General features: G+C 31.3%; 2 protein-coding genes across 2 annotated transcripts in view; both read left to right on the top strand.

The window, feature by feature from the left end:
* Positions 1-5,446, top strand: part of LOC133203347 (uncharacterized) — an 87,996-nt gene extending 82,550 nt beyond the window's left edge. The window contains exons 7-11 of the mRNA XM_061339144.1: positions 1,826-1,923; positions 3,024-4,208; positions 4,387-4,408; positions 4,610-4,834; positions 5,157-5,446. Coding sequence (XP_061195128.1) covers positions 1,826-1,923; positions 3,024-4,208; positions 4,387-4,408; positions 4,610-4,834; positions 5,157-5,446 — 1,820 coding nt within the window. The remainder of the gene's footprint in view (positions 1-1,825; positions 1,924-3,023; positions 4,209-4,386; positions 4,409-4,609; positions 4,835-5,156) is intronic.
* LOC133203371 (uncharacterized) overlaps positions 1-21,844 on the top strand; it is a 284,718-nt gene that overhangs the window by 170,620 nt on the left and 92,254 nt on the right. The gene's annotated exons all lie outside the window — the stretch shown is intronic.

The following is a 21,844-nucleotide window of genomic DNA, read 5'->3' as shown; positions in this document are numbered from 1 at the left end:
AATATAGAATACAAATAAACATTATACAATCCAAATGGAAAATTATAAAATCCAAATGGAAAATTATAGAATACAAATAAAAATTATACAATACAAATTGAAAATTATACAATACAAATGAAAAATTATACAATACAAATGAAAAATTATACAATACAAATGGAAAGTTATACAATACAAATGGAAAAGATCGAATATTGCAACGTTTGACATGCCATATGTATCACCTTATGTACCACTTCATAGAATGCAGCAATGTTAGGGCGTACTACGAGGAAATCAACGGAATATAAACGTGCATAAATACCGAATTTATTTCTGTAAAACTACTAGATCATCACATGAATTTAATATTAATTGAAATAACATTGTGTACCCTGCTCTGTATTTAATTTGGTTTGGTCACGTTATTTGACAATCACGTAATAAATGTATGTAATGTGTACTGTATGTAGGCCATGAACAAATTTCAATATCGCAAGGGCATACCCTTGTTTTTTAAAAAAAATAAGCAAATAATTGTTTCTACATATCTTGTAGTTTATAGAAAGCGCTGCTGCTTTAAATAGAATTTGCATTTTATTAGTTTAAATTTTAGCTCTAGTCGAAATATGTGTGACCTTTACCAAGTATTTTATGTATTTATTAAGCTATACTCTCGATTTCAGGAAAGCAGCAGCACTTTTCAAGTTAAGGAATTTTTCCGTTATGTATATTTAAAAAAAAATGGTCAAGATTTATAGACTGTATGCCCTTGGGAAAACGCGATTTAGTAAGGCACCTCAGCGTGAAACATGCAAACCCTGTACAAAAAAACAAGGTAGAATTAATTCAATACATTCTCTCGATAGCTTTTAAATGATGGCACTAAACAAAGGTTTCAGATTTGTATTAATGGTCTGCCTAGCATTTGCAAATAATATTCTTTTTAATAATAAAATGATTTTTTTTTGTGAAAAATTACTTGATCCGCCTTTCACTACACATGAAATGCGTCAAATTTTATCATGATGACGTCATGTCGACAAGTGCATTGCAGTCAGTGACTTGTTTATATTTTGCTGTGTGGGATTTAACTGGAGATAAAAATGAATGAAGTGGTAAGTTTTGATATAGTTCATTACTCACATGCAGTTTAAAATCGCAAATTATTTTATTTTCTGTTATTGTGAGGAATTGCTTTTTTTGTGTGATGTCACAATAATCATTTCCCGTATAATTCACATGTAGGTCCCGTCCCCTTTTAGATAGAACGTTCTATTGTTAAAATGATATTGTCCTACGGACCCGGTTTAACGATAGAATTCGTTCCGTGTATTAGCAATGTAGCAAAATAAACACGGGCGATAACTCGTACTCTGTGCATTTCCTATGAACAATCCAGAGAGTTCCGAATGTCAATATAGCCTTAAATTTGAAGCGAGGAGAAAACGTTGAGAAAATGAGTTTAATTTTTCTTTATATGGATAGTTTTTTAGGTTAAAAGGCATATAAAATCTCAAAAAGGTTTGTTATGATTAATTTTGTAGTTATTTTCAGTGCAACTCCTTTTGTATTCTTCAAAATCATTTTGGAGTGGATCCGCTCCGATTTGCTACATTGCACGTACGTATTCTAACTGTGGTGAGGGCTTGTCCCGAAACACAGTTAGATTATTCTAACTAGTCCCCTTTATGGAGCCTTAACATAGCTGCGAAGATTGGTTGTACAACTTATATCCTTAAACTTTTGAAAACCATGCTGAGTAGGTGCGCGATATAGCCCATACACTTCTTTTTTTTAAATGTTTGCACATTAATAGAAATGTGTCTTTTCTGTTGGATAGAATATCTCTCGTTCTGGATGAAATCTGTCCATATCTACTGCGATGAAGGTGCTCCTATAATACTTGTTGGGACTCATCTTGACTACACATCAGGACAGGTAAATAATTTTTCAAGTTATATTAAAAAGGCAAAATGTTTTAATTATTTGAGAGAAAAGCGCATACATTTATATGGGAATTAGTAAGTTTTTTGTTTCTTTATATTTAATTTGAATTTTTTAACAACATTTTAGAAAGAACCAATGTGATTTAAGCGTAAAAAACAAACAATTTTTGACATGTTTTTAACTCTTCGTTTTTATCCTGAAATGCATTTAGTCTCTGATATACATGTATTCAACAATTATTGACAATACTTTCTATTAAAACATGGAAATATCAACACACTTGTAAATTATGTGAATATGAAAAATATTGTCAACTTAAACCCTGCATTATTTTCATTGTTTTATACATTTGAAAGAAGGAAAGTTGCAATACCATTTATTAGTGTTAGATTTTAGAGAGCTTGGAACACATTGATCTGTTCATTTTTACATAATCAATTTCAATAGTGAATATCATTTCGAATGACATTAAAATGACCAGTGTCGTAGTATCCATCTTGGGTATTTATAAAATTATAAAATGTGCAGCAGAATAAATGTAAATTGACTTTATATCAGCAAATTAAATAGCCAGAAAGGTAGCATCACTGATGCCACAATAATGACTTAACAAAATACGTATTTATGAAGCAACATAGGAATTGTGAAAACATTTTAAGGATTTAGAATTGCTGAGAACATAATCAATTATCCTACACGTTATACCGGTCAAGATTGTCTAGTGGAATGACGTTTGCTTCTTGATCGGGAGACTCGGGTTCGATTCTCGTTCACCACGCCACGTAAAACATGAGAAATAAACATAGGTAGTGACTGTTTCTTCACTAAATGTCCGATATTAGAATTGAAAGTCACGTGTCTTTCGGATGAGACCTTTAAAACCGAGGTCCCGTGTCACGATATAAAAAAAAACCCTCACTGCTCAACGGCCCTGAGTGCCGAGTAAAGGTCAAAATTTGAAGCCCTTCACCGGTATACAGTGACATCTCTATATGAGTGAAAAATTCTCGAATAGGACGTAAAACAATAAATAATCAATAATCAATCCTTCACGTTATACTTATTTTAACTTCTAAACTTCTTATGCTTAGACCACCGACACATTTTTCAATACTATTTTGGAGCATCTACGGTTTAATCAATATCTCACGGCACATTTGAACCGGAAAAGATGTTTCCTCTTAGGATTTAAAACAAAAGATGGACAGTTCCTGGACGATTTTTCCGATTTGAAGAATTGTATTGCATCAATTGCAAAAGAGGATCGATGGAAGGAAACTATTCCAGTTGACTGGGCTCTGTGTGAAATCACTCTGAGGGATCTTAGACTTCAAAAAAAGCGAATCATTTCAAAAGAAGACTTCCAAAAGGAATGTTTCCATAAGATTAAAGAAAAATATACTCAAGTTCCAGATATCCTGAAATTTTTCCATGAAATTGGAATAATTTTGAACTTTAAGGAAAAGAAACTTTCTAATATTGTTATAATTGATATCCAATGGTTTGTCGATGCCTTCAAATACATCATCACAGATTTAAATCACGTTACGGATAATGTAGACAACTATGAGGATTGGAGAAACTTTAGTCAAAACGGATATCTCACAGACAAACTCTTGGAACGAATATGGTCATCCAAGGATTTAAACGTAGGAGATTCAAAACGTGAAATTCTTAAATATATGCAACGTCTTGGTCTGATTGTTAAAGGCAACGACAAACACTACATACCATGTATGAACAAGTGTACGTTTGAAGCAAAACATGAGGAGACATTTAAAAGATATCAAAGTAAAACTTCAGTACTTGTCTTTAAATTCCCATTTCTTCCGTATTTCATTTTCTGTCGCCTGATTGTTGCCTGTATTACAAAGACCAATGGCGAATGGAAAGTTCTGAACGACCAGGGATTACGTTTGTTCAAAAACGTTGCTTGTTTTGCCTATAAGCAACACAATGTTGCTCTTGCAGTGAACCATTCTTCAATACAACTCCAGGTTTTTCAGCCTATTGGTACTTCTATGAAAAAAGAAGTTACATTGAAGGTACGTGACATCACTGAAGAATTACTGAATGTACTCACCAAAAGTTTCCACAAGGAAATAATGTACACTGTAGGATACCAGTGTTCAATGAACGAAGTGTTCAGAGAATATGATGAATGTTTTGTTGAGGAAACAGCAATTCATATGCAAGGCAAAATAACGTGTCCTAGACATATATTGCTACATCCCCATATTCTGCATGAATCAGATTTACTAGGATACTGGAAGCAGGTGAAAACCTTTTTAATAACTAAACAAAATACTACAAAGTTCTTATCTAAACACCTTTTTCATAAAACGTAATTAAGACATATTTTCTCCCAACATATTTTACATATATTATGCGATACAAAGTAAATTGTTTTAAATTTTTGAATTAAAATTCAATAGATCTTTCTGCATATTTTAGGATTGTGAAAATGATAATCCAGGTTGGTATACGTTTCTTTTGGATAAGACGGTGTTTTAAAGTACAATAAATGCTCACTTAACATGTCGCTGTGTCCTCTATGCTCTTTATAGCTTGAAGTGTATGTGTTGATTATATTTTTTTCAAATGTTTTTTTTTTTCTATTGAATATGACTCAAAAGATATAAATAACAGATCGATAATATTTTTTTTTCATCAAAAGTCCCTTTACAACGTGGAGACGACTTCATCTTTTCTTATGAGGAGGGCATACAAAAATTCAATTTCAAAGCATTTGACAAACTCACAAAGGTTGGACGAGATGCCCTACAGATCTATTTTGATAAGATGTTTACAATGCAAGATCTTGTAAACCTGTCAGCGACAAAAGAAAAAGTAAAGAAAACACTCCGTCTGAACGACGATCAATATGCTCTTCTGTTTCCAGGTACATATATAATTTTATGATTTTCTATAAATTATGTTGGTAGCTTACCAATGAAAAACGAGTTATGTGACTCCTAGGGTAATATGAAATAAAATAAAAATAACCTCGTGATAAATCTTTCTAAGAAATAATAATCTTTTAATTATACTGAGAGAAAAGGAAAACTCATTTGTAGTAGAAATACCCACATGTATATATCTCTGATAAAAAACCTGAAAAGAGATTAGAAGAAATTTCCTTTGAAATCTCCAATTATGGAGAAAGTCAAAGGTTGTGTTTTACCTTTTCATTCTATTATTAAGTAATCTACAATCTTTTACAGCGGATAATTCTAATCCTTCCTCTGAAAATTTTGATGTGACAATGATGTACGGAATGTTACGAAATCTTAGGAAAAGTCGACCGACTAAGGGCTGGGGAAAGATTCCAGACGCTTGTGATACACTTTTGACTGACGACGTCGAAAGAATCCGATTTTATAGAAATAAAGTTGGGCATGCGACTACAGCAACAAGTAAATTAAGGAAGAAAGAACTGGAGGAAAAAGGAAGGGATTTAACTCTGGTAACGTATTCAGATTCATTTGTTCATATCACAGTTAAACACATATAATTAATCTGAAGATGAGATTGCATTTCAAATTCAGCATATATTTCACTAAGATTTCACCCCAGGGTCATGAAACACACTTAAGTCGGAATTTCAAACGCCTGTACAATATTTATTAATCATTGAATTAAGTCTAAATTTGCAGATAGCAATACTTTTGTAAAGCAATACTGTAATATTTTGTATTTTTGTCTGTTTGACTTCTATAATATTTTAATGGGTATTAAAGAATTTAATCTTAGTTTAAAATGTTTCATGATCCTGGAGACACATGCATAATTGTGGCATCAAAAACCGTTTTACAAGAAATATGACTTCCATTAAAAGAAAAAGAGAACTTTCCAATTAACATTATAGTAGATGAGATTTTTTTTCAGAGTGTAGTTATTTTTCTTCAGAACATTTTTTTAACATTGAATCTGAACATATGCTGAATATTTGTTCAAAACATATGTTCACCATATGTAAATCGAGCAAAATGTGACCAACACATGTTTCTAACTTTATGTTGCTTGATTTTTTTTATCATATGACAAGCATCTGTTTAAGTTCATATGTTTTTCATATGTAAAGCATATGCTCGTTTTAATCTGTACTTATATATATATATATATATATATATATATATATATATATATATATATATATATATATAGTTATATGATCTGGTGCATCAAAATTGGTACCGTATATGATTTACATGATGACCCTCTGCTTGTGGAGTGTTAGTCCCCGAGGGTCTCTACAGCCCAATAGCTAAGTACGTCGGTACTAGCTTGAAATTACGGATAAATATTTAATCGCTGTTGAAAAATTTAGAAATTTATTTCAATATTAAGGATTATCTCCCTCATGCATAGCTTGATCCCTTGAAGTATTTGGCACTAGTCATTTGCAGCTCTTCGAAGTTATTTTTATTTAAATATTTTGGATTTCCAGCATTTCGGCATAAGCATCACTGAAGAGACATAATTTGTTGAAATGCGCATCTGGTGGATCAAACTTTGTACCGTATATGATTTACAATCATTTTTCTTTGAATAAATTTGAGTTTCTTTGTATTCTAATGTTAACCCATATAATTATTGTTCTAATATTCGTTGTCCTTTAAACATTTTAATAATTTAATTTTTGCTGTATCCTTTGATTTGATGCAAAAATACTTTACACGTATTATCCATGTTGCCTACGTGACAATGACTTGCATCAAAAACATACCGCGTTGTTCGCAGCCAGGATTAGACTGTGCGAAAAATATAACAATGTACCAGATATTGTTACTTTTCTGAACTACCTAAATATAACGTCATAATAGAATATGACATAACGTCACTGCAAACTTGTGCTGACATGACGGGGAACGTGTCATAAGTTAAACATTCCTTTCACATGACATGTACTTTGTAGAATTCTTTTGACGTTGATGTTTAAATCAAGTGTCTGGATTGTTGGATTAAGGGGTAGGGGTTACTTCGTATGTTAATCATTGTATTTTTACATGTGTGCGCATACAGAAACTACATTTTATTATCGAAGAGAGAGAGAAAGAGAGAAAGAATTTTATTTTTGCTGGTCTGCAATGCACATGATTTGTAAAACAGTATGAAATCTAAATTGTCAAGAAACCCCTTCCCGCTATATTTACACCTGCCAGTAAAAATGCATGTGCCTATCAAAAAGCAAACGTAAACTGATACACTGATGAACGAAATACCCCCCCCCCCAACACACACACACACACACACATACACTCGTGCGCACGCATGTTTCTAATTTGCAATACCTATGATTTGAATATCAACCTATTTTAAATGGCTAATGAAATCAATATATGATGAAATGATGAAATCAGATCTAATGTAAGAATAAGCAGATGTTTATTTTTTTCCTTTTGTTTTATCTTATTTCCATTTTTTTCTTCATCTACTACTCATTAAAAATTACTCTCAACCTGACTGAACAAAAAGTGTGTTATTACATTTTGCGTTGTTGCATTTTGCTAAATCTCGACGCAAAATTTAAAAATCCAAAAATCGTGGTATTACATTTTATATAAAAATATGATAAAGCAAAATGTAATAATAAGTCTGTTTTTACATTTTGCGTTATTACATTCTACGTTGATATCGACGCAAAATGTAATAACGCAAAATGCAAGAATCCCGGTTTATTACATTTTGCGTTGTCATTACATTTTGCGTTGTCATTACATTTTGCGTTGTCATTACATTTTGCGTTGTCATTACATTTTGCGTTGTCATTACATTTTGCGTTGTCATTACATTTTGCGTTGTCATTACATTTTGCGTTGTAACAATGCATATATACTGTGATTATTGTTTGTATTTATTTTTACCTGTATTGTGATCACCATTACTATGGATACAATGCAAACGTCAGTCTATTCAGATATGGGATCATTTAATCAGATCTTTCAATCACAACGGTGGTCTGAAGCTAAAACATTTTCATTTAATTTGAGGAAAGACCCGAATTAATGCACATGTTAATATGTTTACTCGCACTGTTGCATTAAGCTTCCAACTTTTACTTCCATACCGTTATGCATAATCGTACATACATGTAGGTATTCACTTGTACATGTATATAACGTTCAACTAAAGAAAAAACATAATTAAATCATAATGAATGTTAGGGTAAACGTCAAAAACACATCCAAAATATTGTATAACGTTATGATCACTAGGATTATCGGATTATTATGTACTACAGTAAATACAAAAACTGTCAAACTTTATGTGATGAGAGTACTAGAAGTTCATGTACTTATATAATTGTAATGAAATTAATTAATCTAATCACCATGAACTAAAACTCAACAAAAACTACCCGAAAGCACCTACTTTTTCCCTAACTTTCAACACTAATTTTGTAAAAGAAACGTCAAACATGACGTACACTTTTGTCAAATAAAAATTAAAACCGGCTCGGAAATAATATATGGAATGATTTTCCTCATCAATACAATTACAAAATGGTATACAAATATTTTCATTCATGATAAATTCATTTGGAAATACAGGTAATGTAGAAAATTACAATTTTTAAATTTGGATAAAGGGGAGATGGTGCAACAGAGTAGTTACCCCCCACCCCCTCTTTGATACGAGCTCCTAAAACAAATGGTCTTCTTGTTTCATTTATCGTAATGTAAAATGCATATACATTAAAACGTTGTACTGAAAAAAGGTCATTTAAACAAAAATGGCATTCAATCTTTTTTTAATATTTTGTATATTATTAATTTACTATGTACATCATATCTGAAAACAGTTATTTCTTAAGGTTTCTTGTCTTATTTTAGAAATATCGATTGACAAATACCATGCCTTCATTGTCTAAGTGGAAAGCTGATTCTCCTTGTTTACGGGTCCACTATTCTTACCATGATAATTATTGGAATTTTTAAGCACAGATCAAAACAAATTTATAAGTGGCTGAGTAACTTTTGATATATCTCAGAAAATAAATAGGATTTAAAGTTCAAAAATGGAAGATTTTTTTTTCATAACACTATATCTTGATTTAAAAAAATGAGTACTTTTTTATTTAATATTTGAACATTTTCTTGAAATTTAAGTCCTTCATTTTGTAACTAAAATATCAAAATATCGAATAGTGAAGCTTACCTTAAAATTGCACAGGATAGCGTTAATAATGACATAAGCATCATAAAAATAAGTCATGGTTACATTGCTTGGGTACGGGAAAACCAACTATGACGTCACACGTAAGCTAAATAAGCGAAAATAAATATACCTGTACAAAAGCTGTCTGTCAACAACCATGCCCCAAAAATTATCTTCATTGTTTCACAAAATAGCTCGCCATGTGCTGATTATGACCATTTTCAATGTTATAATACTGCCCATATTTTTAAAGAGTATGTTCTTGTACACTAACAGATCGTGTATGACGTAACCGATTTGTTGGACGCAAAGTACAGGAAAAAAGAAGAGGGGATCAATTTATTTCGTATCTTTTAATATCTACAAAAATGTTAAAACTTTTCAATATTTTTATATAATATGGTGAATTAAAACAAATTTTAAAAACAATTATACGAATTCTGAAGGGTTAAATCGTGTTTGCTCTTATATTATCAGAGACGTAGTTAAACTGAGTCATGTGCCCATTCGTCCTTCATCCCCTTAAATTTATCTTTACATATTTTATTTAAACTATTTTCAATGCAGTTTATTTGTAAAAAAAAAAAAATATATGCATATTTATAATTAATATGAAATAAATATTAGCTGGTTAACAGATTTATTTAAATAAATGTTATATTCGGAGTCTCTTTAATTAGAATAAAATTAAAAGAAAATCAACATTGATTCATCCTAACTGATATTAGAGTGAACAGGCTATTACTTTTTATTTACTTTTTGTTAATTTTCTATGTGATTTTGCTGAACTATGTCACTACAAAAATCAAACATTTTTTTCACAATACTACAGAAGCCCAATAGTGCAAACCAAAATTAAATAAAAAAGAAAATACAAATAATAAACGACATAAAAAAATGAATAAAAAAAAAAGACTAAACAAAAATTAAATTACGAAATAAGGAAACGAAATTACTAAATGAAAAACGAAATTACTAAAAAAGAAAAAAAAAGGAAATTACAAAATAAGAAAACGTAACTAAATGATAAGGAATGTATTATATAAAAAAAAAAAACGAGATAACAAAATGAAGGGGGAAAAACTTAATTACAAAATCAAAAGCTAAGTTATTAAATAAAAACGAAATTACACAATCATAGACGAAATAATTACATAAAAAAGAAATCATTGATTAAAAAAACAAAATTACAAAAAAAAAATAATAATAAAATAAAATAAAATAAAATAAAATATGGAATATAAAAAAAAAACGAAATTTAGTTTGCATTATTGGGATCAGTAGAATACCCTAAGTATTAAGTACTATCAAAAAGCCGACGTTTTGTGTGCAGGTTGATCCAGATGAGATAACTTTCTCAGTATGTGTTTTCTGATTGTTTGAGTGTCGGACTCAAAACGTAAGTTGAACGCATGTTTGAAAGGAACATGATTGAAATATATTAAACGAAGGGTTACCGCAAAAGAATGCTAAACATATGTTTTGAATTTGATATATGTTCAATAAGTAGTTTAAACATATGTTCAACATATAATTTGAATTATATGTTGAATATACTGTGGAAATTTCATATGTTCAGCAGATGTTAAACATATGATACTCATAAGACACATATGAGGACACATATGATCACTTTCGCATGAAGATGCAAAAATCTTTTTAAGCACGTTTTATTATTTCTTATTTTCAAATGAGTGATTTCCATTTTTAGGCCATCATGAGACTGAGCAATGGAGTTTTAAAAGAGGAAATGATGAATGCATTGAAAAATGTAAACTAGGAATGTGAGAGTTCATCATAGGTAATAACAAGCAAATTATAAAACAAACTACCTTTTATATTAGGTATGTCTCTGAACTTTATTGGCTGCAAAGATATACCGGACAAGCATTTTTTTTCACAGTGATCCAATCTTTTGACTCAAATCTTTAGACAGTAAAGATTATCCAGCATTCTCAATTGTATACCTTTTATGTCTTTCTTCATTACCCTAATTGCTGCACTGTTAAGGCGAACTGTACAGAATAGACGTGTATATCTATCTATATATTTATTTATTTATAACTGAATTATATATGTATAGTTGATTTAATAATTAAGATTGTATATGACATGAATGCAAATATTGTAAAGACGGCTATAAACGAGAGATTGCGATGGAAAGGCATAGTGTATGTGCACAATGCCCACTAAAAAATTCAAAGTTTATATACCTTAGGGGACCTCGATAAATAAATACGATACAGGCAACACAAGTTATGCATTCCTAGCAGAGAATATATTTAGTAATGAAGCATGAATGACCAACAATATTTCATATTCAGTTAATGAATGAGAATCTTTAATGCAAAATTTTATGCTTGCTCACCAATTGAAATATTTTTTCTCCACTATTTAGTACATTCTCTTTGCGAATAGGCGATTTAAGGGATCACCTTGATGTTCAATTTTTGCTTCCTGATATTTAACTAGCGAAAAAAATTAATGCAGTGGTAAGTCCTGGTGTAGTTTAATATTTTTTATATGTGAAAATTATGAATTTTTCAATTTTGTGATATTTGGAAAAGTTGACATGTTTGCTTGATTGATATTGCATTATATCTAAAGAAGACATCTAAGTTATGGATATCTAGCAGGCGAACTGCCCATTTGATTTTTATGTGTACTCATCCTTTTCAGTGTATATAATGTAAATCTTCTTCTCTACTTCTTCTCTACTCCTGGCTAATTTTTAGGCAAATTGTTTTATACCTAATCGCTTATTGCTTTTAAAAAGCTCGAATCACTTAATTTCAGTTGTTAAATTCATGGCACTAGGGCTAACAGTTTGGACCAAAGAGTTGAGCTAAGTTGGCAACAAACATGCATTGAAATAACATTTCAATCACTCACGAACAATTAGCTTGCAAAGGATATAGGTAATAACATCCTTATTACACCTACACACATTTACATATGTACCCCGGTATGACAAACACTTAAATTTTTGAATTAGAATAGTCACTCTTCTCCACAAAGGGTATAACATGGCAGCCCGCCATGGTTAAATTTATGTGCGTCATGGTTAAATGAGATGCAAAACGATGAAATATGCGACCGCCATGATTAATTCTTTATTGCATTTCAGTATTAATGCATACTTCCTAACGACTTGATTAGTTAATTCAATTACACTACGTCTACGTGGTTTGTACCTCCCATTTGAGAAAGGAAAAAATTGTGATAAATAAACACGGTCTATAATCGACGGATTGCTGTGAAATGTTGACGTGAAAATTGAGAGTCAATCAATCAATGATCAATACATAAGTAGATACCCCCCCCCCCCCCCCGTGGAATACTAAATAAACATTGTTGGTTTGGGGAATTCTAACGTATTTGTACGGGTGACCCTGTCATACACTATAAGCCCTCTAGCAGTAATTTACAACTCATATCCCATGAATGATTAATGTCCAAGTTGATCATATATTGACCTTTTGTAACATAGTTGAATATCAAAGTCATCGCCACTGTACAATTAGCAAAATGATTTCATGATTATAAATAGTTTTCCTTCTTCAAATTTCAAATGCAAATATAAATATGTTTAAAAAAGAAAAAGAAAAGAAATATATCTTTTTTATCTAGTAAAACTTATTCTATACATTCCTGAATGTTTACGATGTAAGCTATTTTGAAAACGATGATAAACGATGATAAATTGTCCCAAAAGACTCTAAATTTCTGTAACGAAAGATCAGAGGTCGAGTACCGGGACGAAATGCGAGCTTTTTGAATCATTGATTTGGAATTAATACTAATAAATTAAATTAAAATTTAGAAGGGAATGCAAACCATACAATTTGTATCGAAACAAATATTACATTTCCAGCTCAGTTTCTACCTCACCTGAGCCGAAGATTCAAGTGAGCTTTTTGAGTCAAAATTTGTCCGGTGTCTGTCGTCATTGTCGTAGTAAAATTTAAAAACTTTCATCTTCTTCTCAAAAACCACTGAGCCAATTTCAACCAAACTTGGCAAAAAGTATCCTTGGCTGACGGGGACTCAATTTTTTTTCCAAATGAAGGCCATGCTCTCTTCCAAGAGAAGATAATTAAGAAATGGAGAAAACTAAATGGGATGTATTAAAAAATCATCTTCCTAAGAATCACTTTTTAAAAATAAAATATGAAAATTTTCTTTGGTAGTGTAGATTCAGGATTGTTCAAATCACGATCCCAGGGGTTAGGTTTGGGTATTTTCGGGCGATCAGTCTTACAAAGAAATACTTCGGAAAAATCTTTAAAATTCTCATAAAGAACAGCACACTAATGAAAGGAAGCATTCTCAGGTTGTGTAGATTCAATGTTGTAGAAAATCATGACCCCAGGGGTAGGGTTGGACCACTATGGGCGATCAAAGTTTTGCATAATAGTACGTAGAAAAAAATCTTTCAAATTTTCCTCTCAAGAACAGCGCTAGCAAGGTCTTCATTACTCATATTTATATGGAAGCATCCTTGGGTAGTTTGACATAGGAATACATAGTGATTATCTTCTTATCAAGAGCAAAGCCAGAGAAAAGGCAAGGAAAAATTCTGGATGCACAGACTGAAGTTATTCCGCCCTAATGGTATTAACAAACTAAATGACTTTACCAGGATGAACTAGACCCAATCCCAGATTGTAATAAACAAGTTAATTCTCTCTTTATAGTGTAAACTTTACCGTTAATTCGCATTAGCAATTCTGGAACAACCTTCGCAAATATTTATAGCTTACATTTTTGTGTATTTCTTTTATCCGATTTCCAAATTTATAATATATCCAAATTCATTTTTTAAAATTACCCCTCCATATTATCTTTCTTTAGTTTCTTTTTATCATGTATAGTTACGCTATTTTGAGAGGATAAGACAGCGTACGATTTACTTAATTAGCGATAATTAATTCGTTTAATTATGTAAAACGCACTTCACCAGAGTATACCCGATAGACCGGACGCAATTCATAGCGCTCCGAATTTCTTTCTTCACAACTGTTTACAAATTTCAAATTAAACATATCTTTGTCTGCTTTCTTTTCTTTCAAGCTCATTAGGACATATCGATATATGATTGAAAATAAATATTTTTAATGGATTATACATCGTCGATACATCGAAATGTCGAGTTGAAGGTCACAACTAGTGTTTTCTTCTTTTCATGTAGAAGTTTTTGAATAACTTTTGTTTCATATGAATACAAAAATAGGTCTGCTAATAAGGGGGTGCAATTGGTACCCATGGGAATTCCAACAGATTGTTTGAAGACCTGATCTCCAAAAACTACATAGATATTGTCAATCAGAAACTCAAGTATCTTTTTGATATCAACTTCAGAGTACTTGTGGGTACAACAGTACAGTCTGTCCCACTTGGTTTTCCGCACTGTTTTTCCTTAACACTTGCAGATACTGAGCTGAATTTTGGTATGTGAGTGTATCTTGGTGAGTTCCAGATCATCTTTGCATTTCATTCCGCTTCATAGATTTTTGAGAGAATTACCATCTCTTCAATTTTTAAGGGTTTAAAGATATTAAGCTGATTTTTTATGTGACTTTACCTTGATTAGTTATCGATCAGTATTTTCATTTCGTTTCGCTTCAATGATTCTTGATGGAATTATGGCATTTTCATTTTTTAACGGGAACGCGGGTATGTTAAGGCTACACGCAGAGATATCCTACTTGCCTTTACAATATGACGTCATAGTAAGCTGTATGACGTGAACTTGAGAAATAATGATTCCTTAATATCTATCTTTAAAGTTTAAATTCAGGTCCAAGAAAAGAATGTAATCATTCAAAACATAATATAAACTAAATCTTGTCGTTTTTGGGTGGTATAAATAGCTAATTATTTAGCACGGGGGTTAAATACCAAACCCATGACGTCATAACTATTGATCAAATATTTGCCGAGTGAAATTAAAGATGACGAGAATTCATGTAAACAAATATATGAAATGGGAGTTTTAAGGCATATACCGTGAATGTTATGTGTGATTCATCAGGAATTAAAGATTAAGAATCAGGTACGCTGATATATTCTTATCATGTTTTCTTATAATGAACACAGTCAGTGCTTTGAAATACCGATCAGCCGTTCCTCTGTCGTTCTATAACAACAAAGATGCAGAAGTTCAACACTACGCCGCATACTTTGAAATATAATTTTTGTTTTTATCGAAAGCTTGTATTCTATAGTACTTGGAAAGTGCTGCTAGAATCGTGTGGTTAACATGAATTGATAAAAATTCCTTGATCGTATGTATAAAATGTAAAAATTTTGGTAAGGTTTCATGCAAAACTTTGGAATATTTTTTTCTGTGTCAGGAGAGTAGGATTCTAGCAGCACTTTTCATGGCCCAGTGATGTTTTTAAATAATTATTTTCACTAAAAGAAATGAATTATCTCCGGGGTAGTGTTCAACTTTTCATTTTTTCATTAAGGCAATTTTTCTATTTATAGACGTCACGTGATGACGTCGTAGTGGAGTGCTTCTTTTAGCCGAAGACTCAATGACATCTATACAAGTGATAATAATAGTAAATGTTTTATCTATGGTTTTTCCGATTTATCAATGTTACATTTTACGAAAAAAGTCTAAATTCGCCGAAATATGATCTGGGTACTGCCTTAACATACCTGCGAACCAGATTACACTTGCCGGGAGGGGACTAGTATTACTAGTGTAATACTCTCAGAATGCTTGTTCAATTTATAAATACCTATGCTAGAATTATATAATTGTTACATCGAACCATTTATTGATAAACTCCCCTTTAAAACATTGACTTCGAAAAAACTAATAATTTTAAAGGACACGTACCTTTGACATGAGATATGTAATACATCTCAGGAATATGTCGTCGAACTGAAGGTTGATAGGGTGAGTTCACCATGCATCGTACTTCAAAAAGTTCTAGCGATATAGCTACCGACCAAATATTATCAAAATAGAGCTTAACATGTAGTTTGATGTTAAATTTTTAAAAAATGAAACAATTATATGCTATTTATTGAAAAAAAAAAGTTAAAAAAACAATTTCTTTAATGAGCCAATATTCACCATGCATCGGATGAACAGTATTTGAACCGGGGAAAGGTCATACATCTATCTTGGTGCTTTTAAATTAGTGAAATGAAAATATTTTATCTTTTATGTAAAAATAAACTTTCTAAATTAATTGGAGTGCCTATATTGATCCTCAAATATGGAGAGATTTTAATTGCATCACATTTCCTAAGAAACGCTTTACAACGCAAGTAATATGGCAGCTCGCGCCTTTAACTCGTGGGTTACCATCTTCTAGTTTGTAGAAATAAAATGAGTCCACTTCTTGTCGTCATATATCGATAACTTGTATTTTCATTAAATTTTTAGAGATTTTGTTTTCTATTTCCACAAACAACAGGGTGTCAGTTTTGTTCTAAACGAAAAGGGAAGTGGTTACCCTGCATCGGAAAGTGCGATGCATAGTTAATTTGTGTCTGATGAAATGAACATTCTAGTAAAAAAACATCTCTAAGAAAATTTATACAAACATCGGAGTAAATTTTCTGGATTTTTTTTTTTTTTTTTTTTTTTTTTTAAATAATCAATCATTTACAAATTTCACCTAAAACCGATTCGTTCTCTTGAAATCTTTTAAAATTGTAAAATTCAGAAAGTGACAGAGAGAAAAGAAACAACACAAAAAATGGAATGATCTTTTACTACCTTAAAAGTAATTGGACACCAAAAATATTTTTTTTTCGTCGAAACAGAAATTTTCTTTCCCTTATTCAAAAATACTCACGTCTGAAAATAACCCCCTTTTTCATATTTTCAATCTTTAATTTCTTCGGCTTGGCTGACAATCCTGTCAATCCTGCCCTTTTAATGGATCATAATTCTACTTTATCTTTATATTTGTATTAATATGGGTATAGTCTACTTTTTTAATAGGTGACAGTGTTAACGTTTTCTCATATAACGTCTTCATAATTTTCGTTGAAAATTGAGACACCCCTCAAATGAAAGGTGAAATCTTTCCTCTCACTGGTTAAAATCTCGAAGTGGCATTTCAGATGTTTTTCGGTAAAATGCAAATATTTGCAAAAACTTTGAAAAAGAAAGTAAAAGGGAATTCCAATATTTCAGGATATGCGCATATCTACTAACTCAATTTCTTTCCTTTCAAATATATCGTAACCTGAAAATGGGTTTCAAGGCACAAGTTTCTCCTATTTGATAAATATCAAGCATTGTTAGTTCATGTAAACCACTTGCAAGTTCAGGCAATATTTTGGTTAAGTGCACCCGTTTGATGAGACCATCTCTTATTGAAGATTTTACCTTAAAGCGGGCTGTTAAGTTGCCTATGAAACAGTTCTCTCCAGAATATCAAAACGTGGTCAAAGTTAATCCCTGACACCTTGCACACTGAAATTAATTTGCTTCTGCTTTAACTTTGCCTACATTAAAATTAAAAAAAAAAAAAACAACTGAAATTCATATAACCAACAAACTAGAATTATTTGCAAACACTCATAGTCTAGAACGGCATGCACACGCTTCAATTATCCACACAAAAACCTATATGGCTACCTGTCAAATTTTGTGCTATATCTCACCAAAATATTCGCAACTTGTATAATGCATATTAAAAAAAAGACAAACTGCACTTCCCTGGCTGGCCCGAGCTATTGGATACTAAAATTGATCTACCACACAGAAAATATTGCCCTTTACATATCCATGACATAAAATGAACAATATAGAACGCTCTTTAAAAAAATGAATGAAAAAAAAAATAAAATAAAAAATCAATTTTGCTACAGGTACAATATACATTGGGTCTCAAGTATGGTATTTGGGTAGCTCTTAAACAGAATTTTTACACTTAAATTGGAATATACCCAGTTGAAAGTTAAGTAGGCAACACTTAAATTTATTCCTATTGAAAAAAAAAAAATAACATACTAATTCTACTTCTAAAAAATGACATAGTGGTAAACCTCTGATTACAATAACACAAATTCTCTGCTGTATTTATTTTCACAACAATTTGATTTTAGTATCTTTCGCACATTTTCTCACTGCTTCTTTAGGTACTCAAATACGTGACAAACTGATCCATGCCGTAACTGAAGGTTCTAATGCGTTTGCAATTTTTTTATATTTACTTTTAATAAAGTATTTCTTTTTTTTATTTAAACATTTCATTTTATGAAAGATGTTTAATTTCAAATGTCATTTAAAATTGATTTTGTTCTTTTTCCAGGTAGAGCTGTAATTCTAATTTAAGCACAACTGGCTTTGCTTAATTATGAATAATATATTGGCCTGAAAATGTGTATATAGCGAAATTTTGTGGTGAATTTCTACGACACGGCTTAAAAGAATAATAACAGATGTCTTTAAAGGTGTACACTGTAAAATTTTATCTTAAAGAATGGACAGAGATGCCAGGAAGTTGATATAGGTGGACCTTAAACAATTTATATTGAAAACATTTTAATTCACATTTCTGATCTACTGTGGCTATGTGCCAGACCAGACTGACCGGACGTGCCTCGCGGTGGTCCGAATTATTTTACATTGTTATAGTTGATGAAATTAAAATTTGCAAAATTGTAAATAAATAATGCTAAGAAGTGTAGTTGTACTGCTTGATGTTTTTTTTTTTTTTTTTTTTTTTTTTTTTTTTTTTTTTTTTTAATGACTTTGTAACCTTTTTAACCGAGAAAAGGGCAGGGTGTCCCAAAAATTTGACAATTTTAATGTTAGGTCGTTGGTCATTTTTAATGCTTTATATAAATTTCGATCATTGAACTTTTATCTGTTTAGTAGATGCGACACATAGGGTATAATTGAAAATATCTTTATATTAGTTTTTGGTTCTTCCCACTCTATACATGTACCATACAGAGGAGTTTGTTTGAAATATATAAAATGTACTATATTTTTAGCAGGGCAAGTCATTGTTAAATATGTAGTTTAGTGGGGGGGTTTTCAGACTGCAGAGCAATATGATAAAGAGATTATTAACATCAATGTAATGTCATCTTTCTTGTTTGTCAGAATTTTTATGGTTTTGTTTGTCGCATGTATATAAATGTTTAATACTAGCTGATATTAGATTTTGTAATGTATCTATTGTTTGACCTGATTTTAGTACGCTTTTCCCATGTGAAGATGCCATGCTTTGTGTATTTTATACGTTTATATTGAATTCAGTTTATCATGGTATCACACTCAGTATCAGATTATGTCATTATTATGTACATGTATCTTTTTCCATTTATTATAAATTATGATTTCATATTAAAGAGATAATCTCAAAGGTAAAGCTATACGAGTGAGAAAGTAGAATATTGTTTCAGCAGACTTGAATGAAGAATTATAATCTTATTTATTTTACAAAACCATGCAAAAAATGATTAGTCCGAGGTGCAGTTCGGGATTTCTGTTGAGGGCTATACAATAAAGAATGTATGCGATGATGCATAATTTGATAAATAAAATTGCGATCAACGTGGTATTTTTTGTTTTATTGGTAGTCATATTCCTATAAAATCCACTTTCTAGCATTAATAATTGTGATAAGGCATGTTTGTGATATGCTGATGAAGAACGTGCAATAAAAAAAATAATGCTTTATTATCCTTTAAATATTATTTCTTTATTATTATTTTCATTATCATTTCTTATATAGAAGCGTTAACTCTTTAAATGTTTATAACTTTACAAAATGTTCTACATTTCATTAACGGCGTATTTGATTACATATATCTCAATCAAAATAAACTAACATTGAAAAATACACCCCAAAAATATCATGTATAGGATAAAAATCCAGAAACTATGATTGCCTAGTAATGGGGGCGGTAGTTAAACAATCTCTGTGCTTTAAAAAGGACCATTAATAGGTAAAGGATAAATCTGATATGAAAACGAGAATTCGCAATCTGACTTGGAAAAGGAGCGCTTTACCTATAGGATAAGCAATAAATGGCTTTTAAAATATGCGCGTCAACAAATGATTATGACGGTTGACAAATCAATGTAAATCAAAACTTTTTTTTTTGGAAACAATGCAAGTTTATAACAAATAATTTTAATCATTTACTTGATTTTTTTAAAAAAAATAATATTCCAGGTAACATTAAACATCTAATGCTTATAAATGTTAATGCCCCTGTAATCGAAGATTCGGGGACATAGTTTTTGCTCTGTCCGTCCGTCTATCTCTTTGTCTGCTTGTCCGCAAAAGCATAACTTTTAATGAAAGCTTTGGCTTTCATAATTTATATGTGAATTCCTTGTAACAAGACCTTTTCGGGGGTGCCAAAACATTTAACGTCTTGACCTTGACTTTGGAGTTTGACCCACTTTTGCAAAATTTAACCAAACCTTAACCTTGGCTAGAACTTTTGAACGGTTTGCACTAGGGCTCTCATACTTCAAATGTGTATTTCTTTGGGAAAGGCCTTTTCTTGAATACCAACTATTTTGACCTTATGATCTTGCCTTTGAGTTAATTGTCCTACTTTTGAAAAACTTTAACCATGACCATAACTTTTGAACATTTAGTACTATTGCTTTCATATTTGACAGATGTATTTCTTGTGAGAAGGCCTTCCCAGGGTAAAATATTATTTTAACTTTTTGCCCTTGACCTTTGAATTTGACCTACATTTTAAAGACTTTAACCTTGGCCGTAGGATCTGAATGGTAGACGTTTGTGCTTTCATATATCACATGTGTATATCTTTTCACATGGCCTGCCCTTAGGAAGTAACAATTTTAATCTTTTGACCTTGACCTTTAAGTTTGACGTACTTTTGAAAAAACTTTTACCTTGGTCATTACCTTTGGACGGTTAGTGGCATGGCATTCATTTTTCCCTGGTGTATTCATTGTGATAAGCCATTTTCTTGAGTACGAACAATTTAAACCCGTTGAACTTGACTTTGGAGTTTGAAAGACTCTTTGGAAACTTTAATCTTGGCCCTGATTTATGATTGGCTGTTGCTAGAGCAATTATTTTTCTCAAGTACATTTCTGTATATTCCTTGTGACAAGACTTGATTTGGGTAGGATTAATTTTTACCCTTTGATTACAACCTTGGAAGTTTACCTACTTTTGAAAAACTTTAAACTTGGCAGTAACTTTTGGTTGTTTGAACCTATGAATTTCATTTTTCACATGTGTATTTCTTGTGACAAGACCTTTCTTTGCATACCAACATTTAATCTTTTGACCTTGATCTTGAAGTTGATCCATTTTTGGATAATTTTACCAGAATTTAACCTAGGCCACAACTTTGAACGGTTGGAGCTAGGGTTTTTATATTTCACATCTGTATTCCTTGTGAAAACCTCTTCCCTTGGGAACCAGGAGTTTTATCCCTTTAATTTTGACCTTGGAGTTTGAACTACTTTTCAAAACTCTATTCTAGACCATAACTTTTGAATAATTGGTGCTATTGCTTTCATATTTTACGGGGTTTTTTTTCTCTTATTTTCTGGGACAAGACCTTACCTTTGATTACCTTTCTCTGGGTACCAATATTTTGATCTCTTGACCTTGGAGTTTGACTTGTATTTGAGAATATTTTACCTTCGCCATAAGCTGTCATGAGCCTGATGAGGGGGCATAAGTTTTTTGGGTTTTTTTTTTTTCAAAAATACATCTTGATTTTTCTTGGGGGGGGGGGGATAATGCTTTAGAAAAGCACA

Source organism: Saccostrea echinata, unplaced genomic scaffold (assembly GCF_033153115.1).
Source record: "Saccostrea echinata isolate AGI-Se365-2 ecotype Australia unplaced genomic scaffold, CSIRO_AGI_Sech_v1 ptg000050l, whole genome shotgun sequence".
In the NCBI taxonomy this organism is placed as follows: Eukaryota; Metazoa; Mollusca; class Bivalvia; order Ostreida; family Ostreidae; genus Saccostrea; species Saccostrea echinata.
This window is presented reverse-complemented; position numbering and strand designations above follow the sequence as displayed.